This window comes from Mytilus trossulus, chromosome 12 (assembly GCF_036588685.1).
Source record: "Mytilus trossulus isolate FHL-02 chromosome 12, PNRI_Mtr1.1.1.hap1, whole genome shotgun sequence".
NCBI classification, from domain to species: Eukaryota; Metazoa; Mollusca; class Bivalvia; order Mytilida; family Mytilidae; genus Mytilus; species Mytilus trossulus.
In genome coordinates, this window is record NC_086384.1 from 42,835,642 (window position 1) to 42,847,898 (window position 12,257).

General features: G+C 33.6%; 1 protein-coding gene across 2 annotated transcripts in view; it reads left to right on the forward strand.

The window, feature by feature from the left end:
• LOC134692138 (transmembrane and coiled-coil domain-containing protein 4-like) overlaps window positions 1-9,092 on the forward strand; it is a 26,553-nt gene extending 17,461 nt beyond the window's left edge. The window contains exons 9-14 of one of the 2 annotated variants that reach the window (XM_063552566.1): window positions 3,394-3,555; window positions 4,118-4,254; window positions 5,786-5,870; window positions 6,966-7,083; window positions 7,542-7,659; window positions 7,962-9,091. In XM_063552566.1, coding sequence (XP_063408636.1) covers window positions 3,394-3,555; window positions 4,118-4,254; window positions 5,786-5,870; window positions 6,966-7,083; window positions 7,542-7,659; window positions 7,962-8,723 — 1,382 coding nt within the window. In that variant the 3' untranslated portion in view covers window positions 8,724-9,091. Of the gene's footprint in view, window positions 1-3,393; window positions 3,556-4,117; window positions 4,255-5,785; window positions 5,871-6,965; window positions 7,084-7,541; window positions 7,660-7,961 lie in introns of both variants that reach the window. The other variant, XM_063552567.1, reaches the window with a different exon arrangement.
• Window positions 9,093-12,257: the final 3,165 nt, after the last annotated feature.

The following is a 12,257-nucleotide window of genomic DNA, read 5'->3' on the forward strand; positions in this document are numbered from 1 at the left end:
TAAGCTAATGATATCTGGATGTGCCTTACAGAGGGCTTCTATGGCTAAACAGTTACATGTTACTTTAGCTATCACTGGCTGGCTGTCTCACACAATAAAAGGTAAGGGTCACTAAGCCAATGATATCTGGTGGAGCCTTACAGAGAGCTTCTATAGCTAAACAGTTACATGTTACTATTGCTGTCACTGGCTGGCTGTCTAACACAATGAGAGGTAAGGGTCACTAAGCCAATGATATCTAGTGGTGCCTTACAGAGAGCTTCTATGGCTAAACAGTTACATGTTACTATAGCTGTCACTGGCTGGCTGTCTCACACAATAAAAGGTAAGGGTCACTAAGCCAATGATATCTGGTGGTGCCTTACAGAGAGCTTCTATAGCTAAACAGTTACATGTTACTATAGCTGTCACTGGCTGGCTGTCTAACACAATGAGAGGTAAGGGTCACTAAGCCAATGATATCTAGTGGTGCCTTACAGAGGGCTTCTATGGCTAAACAGTTACATGTTACTATTGCTGTCACTGGCTGGCTATCGCACACAAAGAGAGGTAAGGGTCACTAATATAAGCCAATGATATCTAGTGGTGCCTTACAGAGAGCTTCTATGGCTAAACAGTTACATGTTACTATAGCTGTCACTGGCTGGCTGTCTAACACAATGAGAGGTAAGGGTCACTAAGCCAATGATATCTAGTGGTGCCTTACAGAGAGCTTCTATGGCTAAACAGTTACATGTTACTATAGCTGTCACTGGCTGGCTGTCTAACACAATGAAAGGTAAGTGTCGCTAAGCCAATGATATCTGGTGGAGCCTTACAGAGGGCTTTTATGTCTAAACAGTTACATGTCACTATAGCTGTCACTGGCTGGCTGTCTCACACAATGAGAGGTAAGGGTCACTAAGCCAATGCTATCTGGTGGAGCCTTACAGAGAGCTTCTGTGGCTAAACAGTTACATGTTACTATAGCTGTCACTGGCTGGCTGTCTCACACAATGAAAGGTAAGTGTCGCTAAGCCAATGATATCTGGTGGAGCCTTACAGAGGGCTTTTATGTCTAAACAGTTACATGTTACTATAGCTGTCACTGGCTGGCTGTCTCACACAATGAGAGGTAAGGGTCACTAAGCCAATGATATCTGGTGGAGCCTTACAGAGTGCTTCTATGGCTAAACAGTTACATGTTACTATAGCTGTCACTGGCTGGCTGTCTCACACAATGAGAGGTAAGGGTCACTAAGCCAATGATATCTGGTGTAGCTTTACAGAGGGCTTCTATGGCTCAACAGTTAAATGTTACTATAGCTGTCACTGGCTGGCTGTCTCACACAATGAGAGGTAAGGGTCACTAAGCCAATGATATCTGGTGGAGCCTTACAGAGGGCTTCTATGGCTAAACAGTTACATGTTACTATAGCTGTCACTGGCTGGCTGTCTCACACAATGAGAGGTAAGGGTCACTAAGCCAATGATATCTGGTGGAGCCTTACAGAGAGCTTCTATAGCTAAACAGTTAAATGTTACTATAGCTGTCACTGGCTGGCTGTCTCACACAATGAGAGGTAAGGGTCACTAAGCCAATGATATCTGGTGGAGCCTTACAGAGGGCTTCTATGGCTAAACAGTTACATGTTACTATAGCTGTCACTGGCTGGCTGTTGCACACAATGAGAGGTAAGGGTCACTAATATAAGCTAATGATATCTGGTGGTGCCTTACAGAGGGCTTCTATGGCTAAACAGTTACATGTTACTATTGCTGTCACTGGCCGGCTGTCTCACACAATGAGAGGTAAGGGTCACTAAGCCAATGATATCTGGTGGAGCCTTACAGAGAGCTTCTATAGCTAAACAGTTACATGTTACTATAGCTGTCACTGGCTGGCTGTCTCACACAATGAAAGGTAAGGGTCACTAATTAGCCCATGATATCTGTTGGAGCCTTATAGAGCGCTTCTATGGCTAAACAGTTACATGTTACTATAGCTGTCACTGGCTGGCTATCGCACACAAAGAGAGGTAAGGGTCACTAAGCCAATGATATCTGGTGTAGCCCTACAGTGAGCTTCTATGGCTAAACAGTTACATGTTACTATAGCTGTCACTGGCTGGCTGTCTCACACAAAGAGAGGTAAGGGTCACTAAGCCAATGATATCTGGTGTAGCTTTACAGAGCGCATCTATGGCTAAAAAGTTACATGTTACTATAGCTATCACTGGCTGGCTGTCTCACTCAATGAAAGGTAAGTATCGCTAAGCCAATGATATCTGGTGGAGCCTTACAGAGGGCTTCTATGTCTAAACAGTTACATGCTACTATTGCTGTCACTGGCTGGCTGTCTCATTTTTATCAAGTTTTTATTCAATTTACCTGTGCACTTTATTGTGGGATCTCGTGTCATCATGAATGATAAATTTTATTGTGTAGTGAAATTGAATAAGGAATAACGCAAGATTGCAGTTTAGCCAATCAGAATAACGTATTATAATGAAACAGATCCTACAGTTAATATTTTGTCAGTAGTCAATAAAATTGAGAATGGAAATGGGGAATGTGTCAAAGAGACAACATCTCGACCATAGAGCAGACAACAGACCAAGGCCACTAATGGGTCTTCAACGCAGCTAGAAACTCCTGCACCCGGAGGGGTCCCTCAACTGGCCACTAAACAAATATGTATACTAGTTCAGTGATACAGTGAGCTTCTATGGCTAATTATATAAATGTTTTATTTTTATTTTTATGCGGCTACCGTCAACCAAATGCAACATAGTGGATTCATTAGTATTAGTTTGGAACCAATTTTCAAGGGTTTCGTTGGTCCAGGGAAAACAAGAACTGATTTTTCAACTAATCACAAATTTTCTTAATGAATATATACTGGCTTAACTCTATGAATGGTATCTCTTTTGCAGCAGTGCATACCAAGTGGTTTTAAAACATGTAAATAAAACTATTTTTAGTTCAGTACCAGTAGTAAATGATATCCCATAGTAAGTCTGATTTATTCAGAACAGACAGGTGTCCTCTGGCCTTTGTTAGTCTTGTATGATTTTTAATTTTAGTTTCTTGTGTATAATTCGGAGTTTAGTATGACGTCCATTATCACTGAACAAGTATACATATTTGTTTAGTGGCCAGTTGAGGGACCCCTCCGGGTGCAGGAGTTTCTAGCTGCGTTGAAGACCCATTAGTGGCCTTGGTCTGTTGTCTGCTCTATGGTCGAGATGTTGTCTCTTTGACACATTCCCCATTTCCATTCTCAATTTTATTGACTACTGACAAAATATTAACTGTAGGATCTGATGCAAGAGATCAGTTTACCCAAGTTTAGTTTTATAAGTTTGACGCAGCCAGGTATTTACGTACATTGAATTTATATTTTTATTTTAGATGTCAAGATTCCCTGGAAGAATCTGGCAGAATCAAATGAACAGTATTGTTTACGTTATGAATCCAAACATCTCTGTATCCTTGGTGATGCCTTTGAACTGTTTTTAAGCGGAGCTGTTTCCATGGCAACTCAAGAGGCATTGAAATATACACTTCTCTCAGGTTAGATGAAATCTTTTATAAGATTCCTCAAAGTTGTACAAATTTAATTACAAGTAATCAATTCTTTATAAATATATTATTAGTTATTATATCAAAAACTGAAAGATGTTCAAAGAAAATGAAATTCCAAAGTTTAGTTGAAATAAGTCATTTCTATTATTCTGGTTAAGTAATTTTGATTGCCAATATAAAGATAAGAATGGTATATAAGAGATATGATTGCCAATGAGGCAACTCTCCACAAGAGACCAAATGAAACTAATATGAACAACTTTAGGTAACTATACAGCCTTCAACAATGTGTAAAACCCATACCCAAAAGTCAGCTATAAAAAGCCAAGAAATGAAAAATGTAAAACAATTCTTAAAAAGGCCATACAGATTTAATTTACTGTTATATTAAGAATACAATTGACTGCCTACAAGGAAATTTGTAAGAGGTAGAATGATCATTACAGCAATTTGAATGATTTTAGAGGAGCAAATGAATCTTATTCAGTATATAAGGTTTGAAGGTAAGATGATTGCACATGTAACATTAAGATGGACTTTTCTTTTTTAGGGATAATAAGTGCTATAGCTTGGCCAGCAACTCTGATATCAGCTGCTAATATTATTGACAATCCCTGGAGTGTTTGTTTACAGAGATCTGTCACGGTGGGGAAAGAATTAGCAGAAACCTTGTTAGCTAGAGAACAGGTACAGTTAAAATGTACTTGCTGCCTATAAATATAATAATAAATATAGGTAGATGTGGTGTGAGTGCCAATGAGACAACTCTCCATCCAAATAACAATTTTAAAAAAGTAAACCATTATAGGTCAATGTACGGCCTTCAACACAGAGCCTTGGCTCACACCGAACAACAAGCTATAAAGGGCCCCAAAATTACTAGTGTAAAACCATTCAAACGGGAAAACCAACGGTCTAATCTATATAAAATAAAAAACCAAGAAACGAGAAACACGTATATATTACATAAACAAACGACAATATATGTACATCTGTAATTATTTACTGCCAAATGTGAGGTACAAAATATATATTCTACTTTAGAAGTGTGGTACAAAATGTATCAACTTACTTTTTGTACAAAAAAAAATAAACGAAATATGCATGAGGTGCATCTTTTTATGGTAGAATTTAACTGGAAATTGATGCATAACGTCACTACCAAAATTGCACCTTTTCTAACAAAAGTAGGTGTGGAAATCTTATAAGCTTTCTTTAACACCAAACAAATTGTAATTTTATGATTTGACATTATACATATAAAAAAGAAGATGTGGTATGATTGCCAATGAGACAACTATCCACAAAAAAACCCAAAATGACACAAACATTAACAACTATAGGTCACAGTACGGCTTTCAACAATGAGCAAAGCCCATATCGCATAGTCAGCTTTAAAAGACCCCGATAAGAATGTCTTCCAACATAGGTGAATATATTTAGATATACACAAAATTTTCACAGTATGTATCAACATGAACCATTCTCTGAAAAAGTAAAACCTACAGAAACATTGCCATGCAACCTTTACAAAAATTTATCTTTTAGAAAGGGGCAAATAAAATATCATATGTCACAAGCACCCATTTCTGAAAAAAAAGAATACCATGCATGAACTAATGTTAAATTGTTCTAAATATTTGAATTTATAGAACAAAACATGTTATTTGATTTTTGAGGATGTGAATTAAAGCAGGGATGCAATTTTGGTACTCCTCAATTCAGAATCATTGATGGTTTTCAGGGGGAAACCCGGTTGAAATAGAACAAAAGAATAGAAGCTCTTTGTTAGAGAAGGTGATAAATGCTCACTGTAATGTTTACTATAGTAACAAAAAATTAAAAAGTTAATAGAAACAAATAAAATTACTATTTTCTTCTCAATTACGAAGTGTTCTGTTTTTAAAACACCATTTGCTTAAGGTTTCAATTTGTCTATTACATATAGTTAAGCAGAGCAATTAGATATCAAGTTGACGACATGGGTATCTATCAAGTTGGATGTAGAAAATGCATAACCTCTGATTTTTTTTGAAAAAATCACCACGAATGGAGAACATATCAATCTATTTGTTCAGTAATTTTCGTGTCTGCCCTTCCATTATGTGACTCAAGAAAAAATTCTAAAAAATGAGTTACAATTTTGGACACAACTTTTATGCATGAAGTCCACAATCAAATAGTTAAACTCTAAGACAATGCATTGTATTCTTTCCAGGGAAACAGGCCAGTAACTTTGATAGGATACAGTCTAGGTGCTAGGGTTATATTTCACTGTTTGGAAGAGATGGCAAAGAGAAAATGTAAGTAATTTTGATAATATAAATAATAAGAAGATGTGGTATGATTGCCAAAGAAACAATTGTTCACAAGAGACCAAATGACAGAAATTAATAACTATAGGTCACTGTATGGCCCTCATCAATGAATAAAACCCATATCACAAAAGACACATAGTCAGCTATAAAAAGGTCCTGAAAGGACAAATGTAAAACAATTCAAACAAGAAAACTAACAGCCTTATTTATGTACAAAATAATGAACAAAAAAACAAATATGATATACAGCACTTAACAACAACCACTGAATAGAGGTTCCTGACTTGTAAACAGGCACATAAAGAATGTGGGGAGGTTAAATTATAAAAAAAAAAAAGAAGATGGGGTATGATTGTCAATGAGAAAACTCTCCACAATAGACCAAAATAACACAGAAATTAACAACTATAGGTCACCATGCATACGGCCTTCAACAATGAGTAAAGCCCATACGGCATAGTCAGCTATAAAAGGCCCCGAAATGACAATGTAAAACAATTCAAACGAGAAAACTAACAGCCTAATTTACATGTATGTACAAAAATTGAAAGAAAAACAAATATGTAACACATAAATAAACGACAACCAATGAATTACAGGCTCCTTACTTGGGACAGGCACATACATACAGAATGTACAGAGAGCACCAAACTCTCTCCCTAATTTTATTCAGTTGACATGGGTTTGTGAATTCTGTTATCACCAGTTCTATGGGGACACTCCCTTTTTTCCTTTAAAAAATTGAATCTCAATATTGGACCTCTTACCTTGAAAGTAATTCTAATATGACACCCTTCTTTCGCTTTAGAATCAAGGCCATGTTGTAATAATAAGTTGAATAAAAAATGGGCTGCACATGTTTGATGTGACAATTGAAACTGCAACGTCAGTTGTATTATAAATGGTTACGCCACTACGTTTGGTATAAAGATATTGACAAATATAATGCCTACCCATGTCAAAATGAGCGTACAGCATATGGCATAAGAGAATTATTTCTTAATAAAATATCTTCTTAAATTATCCTATTTTGAGCTCTCCCTATTTTCTTTTACACTTCTGTCATTCCTATATTTATAGGCTGTGAAGGCATAATTGAAGATGTTATCCTTCTGGGAGCCCCAGTTACTGGTGATGCAAAAAGTTGGAAAACCCTGGGCAAGGTAGTGGCAGGAAAAATCATCAATGGATATTCAAAGTAATTATTTTTGGAAGATTTTAAGCAAGCTTTGATGAAACAGAAAATATAGTTAATCTCATAATTAAAGTAAATCCAAAAAGAAGAATGCAAGGAAAAAAATGAATTCTTACATTATTTGCATCAATTAAAAAACTGATTAAACATGTGAAGATGGAAAATCTAATAAAAGCATCCTGTCCTATTATTCTGATTTATCATTACAGTTTCAACTGATTCCATACACTACAGAACAATTTGATGCAATGAGAAAACAGGATTTTTGCTAAAAGTTACCAGACTTTTCCGAAACTGAAAATTATTTTTATCTTAATTATATGGTTGATTGGTAAATGGAGTTCTTCTGTAGAGCCTCATCAGTCATATTAAGTATTGCTGGATTACAGCCAATCAAACAGCCAATCAAATGTATTTATTGATATATTACAGGATCAAATGTATTTATTGATATATTGCAGGGCTGATTGGATGTTGAAGTTCCTCTACCGAACCTCATCAGTACAATTTAGTGTTGCTGGGTTACAGCCAATCAAATGGGATGACAGAAGAATGCACAACATAGATCTCACAGCAATAGTAAGTGTCTGCAGGAAATCTACATGCAAACTTTTTTTTTAAGTTGGATTAAGTGTTTTATGTACAAGTTAAAAATGTAAAACTCTCCAATATTGCTTCTACTTTTGGTTCCTTAATTTTCAAAGTGCTTACCCTTTGTACTATCTATGTGAAAATACTCATACTGTAGATATATCTCATTGGGCCATGGATTTGCTCTGATGTATTCCCAAGCATGCACAAACAAGATTTTATATTATGAATGAAAGAATTCTAACTCTATAATGTGTTTATGCAAACAAATAACTTCATTGTTTTCACAGGTCACTGGACATGGTGAATACCTGAAACAGCTGGACACAGTGATGAAAGTTGTTGGGGTCAGAATGAAGCAGGATATAATGGTTAGACCTTTGACCTCTCACACCATGATGGCTGGAAGCAAGGACAACCTTGAGAGTTTAACCAGTAGTGAAGAAGAGGAAGAAGGAGAAAGTGGAAAATCATCTGAAAAAAGCAAAAAGAAGAAGTCTCTTAAGGACAAAAAACAACCAGAGAATTTAACATCATGTGATGCAACCAGTTCCCTCCAATCAGATCTTAATACTCACGATGAGCAGGTTCAAACTGGAATACACCAGTTACAGCTAGATTCACCTTTGGACCCAGAAAAATTTGTCATGTACCATGTTAATCAAAGTCCAGTCAAAGATTCTAACTTCAATGATAAAGTAAAGTCAGAATCAAATAGTGCTAACAATTCTCCTGATCTTCCATTAGATAAAAATAATCAATGTTCAGATTCAAAACCTACCTTGCAACTTCAAACCTCAGAACCAGTAAATACTAGTCCAATCGAGCAAGAACCAGTAAATATTAGTCCAATACAGCAAGAACCAGTAAATACTAGTCCAGCCAAGTCAGAACCAGTAGAAACTAGTCTTAACCAGGCAACTGAACTATCTTGTACAGATGATTCAGATGATATAAAAGTTCTTCCACTAGATTTAGATAAGAATTCAAGTTCAACAATTGATAAAATCCAGGAGATTGATGCAAGTGAAATTGAAAACAACAACCTTTAAAAAAAAGATATATAGAAATCTTTGAAATCCTTTGAAATTTTTATGATTAATCGTAATATTTATGTAATGTGATGAAAGAGTAGTCTGATCTTTACCAAACTTAAGCATTTTTTATGTATTTTGAAACTATAACTGCTATTTTTATGTTGCTACTATTAATTTAAGCAAACTGCTAGGTAAAATAAAAAATTAAGAAACTTTAAACTATATGAAATTATACATTTAAGTACATAGATCTTATAATGAAAGCAACAAAATTATCTGTAGAAAATTATGAGATTTGTTTGACACTGTCAAATATTATAAGTTATGAAATACCATTATTTGATGGTTTGCTTGAGGGAAAAAAAAAGTGTTTATCAATTTTCCTTACTTTCCTTAAAAAGCTTTTGATAAAACTTGAAATAAATAAACCATTTGCAAGAAAGTTGGTGAACACATGTTTGCATTCTGCTGCTTTGCAATTCATACATTTTTTATTCTGCTTTGCAGGAAGTTTGTTTCAACGTGTGTATAAGCATGCATCACATGTGTAAAACGCTCCATTTATTAAGTAGTTTGTTTACTTTCATTTTGATTTCAAGCACACATATATTCAGCTCAGTGCATTTTCAAATTTCAAATTTGACTGAAATTAAAAAATCAATTTAGATTCATTAGAACTGATTAATTTTGTTGACACTAATACATTTGTTTTTTTACCTGTAAAGTAATCATACCAGTCAAATGTTTTGAATTGGTTTGGGTAAAATTTTGTTATTTCAATGTCTTTGCAAAATTCTGTAATTTACCTTGATCCTGCAGAGTTTTTGAAGGGATGTATCATTTTGTGCATTAATTTGTTTATCAATCATTTCATAAATTTAATTTAATGTCTTAAAGGTCATTTATAATATTAGCAATGACCCATCAGGGCACACATTTTGGTAACAAACTAGGGTTTAGGAAAAATTTTCATCACATTAATTCATATTTATCTTTACCCAATCTCAGGAGGCTAAAGTTTAATATTGAGATTTAGAAAATCATTGAAGCATTTGGTCATCTTCACATTTTTCATTGTAATGAAGGTTTACTCATCAGTTTGGTCACCTTAGTCTACATTTTTATACAGATTTTTTGTAAGATAATATATCGATATTGGTCAGTTTTTCTCCTGTAAATAACTACCAATAAAAATTAAGACTACAAAAAAGCACAATTGTGTTGAAAGTGGCATTAATCACCAATAAATCAATTAATCTCCAGTAAACAAACTTAGTCCAATACAGCAAGAACCAGTAAATACTAGTCCAGCCAAGTCAGAACCAGTAGAAACTAGTCTAAACCAGGCAACTGAACTATCTTGTACAGATGATTCAGATGATATAAAAGTTCTTCCACTAGATTTAGATAAGAATTCAAGTTCAACAATTGATAAAATCCAGGAGATTGATGCAAGTGAAATTGAAAACAACAACCTTTAAAAAAAAGATATATAGAAATCTTTGAAATCCTTTGAAATTTTTATGATTAATCGTAATATTTATGTAATGTGATGAAAGAGTAGTCTGATCTTTACCAAACTTAAGCATTTTTTATGTATTTTGAAACTATAACTGCTATTTTTATGTTGCTACTATTAATTTAAGCAAACTGCTAGGTAAAATAAAAAATTAAGAAACTTTAAACTATATGAAATTATACATTTAAGTACATAGATCTTATAATGAAAGCAACAAAATTATCTGTAGAAAATTATGAGATTTGTTTGACACTGTCAAATATTATAAGTTATGAAATACCATTATTTGATGGTTTGCTTGAGGGAAAAAAAAAGTGTTTATCAATTTTCCTTACTTTCCATATTTTTTTCAAGTTGTGAATTATATTGTTTTTATCTAGTGCTATATAAAACAAGGTATTGGTACTGAAACTGTAATGTTGAACCTAAGTAAATGATGTTTAAGATCGTCTGATCAAAGCAATATATATTACCTGAATTATATAAAAGTATTTATCAATTTTTAAAAAGCTTTTGATAAAACTTGAAATAAATAAACCATTTGCAAGAAAGTTGGTGAACACATGTTTGCATTCTGCTGCTTTGCAATTCATACATTTTTTATTCTGCTTTGCAGGAAGTTTGTTTCAACGTGTGTATAAGCATGCATCACATGTGTAAAACGCTCCATTTATTAAGTAGTTTGTTTACTTTCATTTTGATTTCAAGCACACATATATTCAGCTCAGTGCATTTTCAAATTTCAAATTTGACTGAAATTAAAAAATCAATTTAGATTCATTAGAACTGATTAATTTTGTTGACACTAATACATTTGTTTTTTTACCTGTAAAGTAATCATACCAGTCAAATGTTTTGAATTGGTTTGGGTAAAATTTTGTTATTTCAATGTCTTTGCAAAATTCTGTAATTTACCTTGATCCTGCAGAGTTTTTGAAGGGATGTATCATTTTGTGCATTAATTTGTTTATCAATCATTTCATAAATTTAATTTAATGTCTTAAAGGTCATTTATAATATTAGCAATGACCCATCAGGGCACACATTTTGGTAACAAACTAGGGTTTAGGAAAAATTTTCATCACATTAATTCATATTTATCTTTACCCAATCTCAGGAGGCTAAAGTTTAATATTGAGATTTAGAAAATCATTGAAGCATTTGGTCATCTTCACATTTTTCATTGTAATGAAGGTTTACTCATCAGTTTGGTCACCTTAGTCTACATTTTTATACAGATTTTTTGTAAGATAATATATCGATATTGGTCAGTTTTTCTCCTGTAAATAACTACCAATAAAAATTAAGACTACAAAAAAGCACAATTGTGTTGAAAGTGGCATTAATCACCAATAAATCAATTAATCTCCAGTAAACAAACTTATCAAAAATAATTTTCTTGATGCCTTTTACACACCTATCATCTTAAAACCTTATCCTGTACAATACATATTATTCATTCTGAAAATTAAATGTTTGAATATTTAAATTATTTATATAGAGTAATTTGATTATTTGAATTCATCAATTAAAATGTAAAATTAGCAGTATGTAGTATAAGCATTACTCTGAACATTCTTTGAAAGGCCATTTTTCTAGAATTCATTGAATGGGCATTTTCTTATATCAAACATTATGTATTTACACTGTCAAATTATCTGTGATAAAATGCTTTAAATGCCTTCTACACAAAATTGAGACTTTTTTTGGTGGTGTATTGTGTCACTGTCTGGATTAAAATGATTGTTGCTGATTAAAGTTGAAAGCACATTTATTTCAACTCAATCATAAGATGTATTACATTTTAGATATATACAGAGAAAGAAGAGAAATACACATGTACATTATAGAGGGGAGTATTGTCCTTTATTGTCAGGTTTCATATTGTCTTTTTTAGGCTACCGTAAGCAAAAAAATGGTTAAAAATTTACCGTGATTCATCAAAGTATCCTTATGATTCGTCAGAGGTCTCAAATAATTAATGTTACCATCATTTTTAGACAAAAATTAACGTGATTCTTCAAAATCAG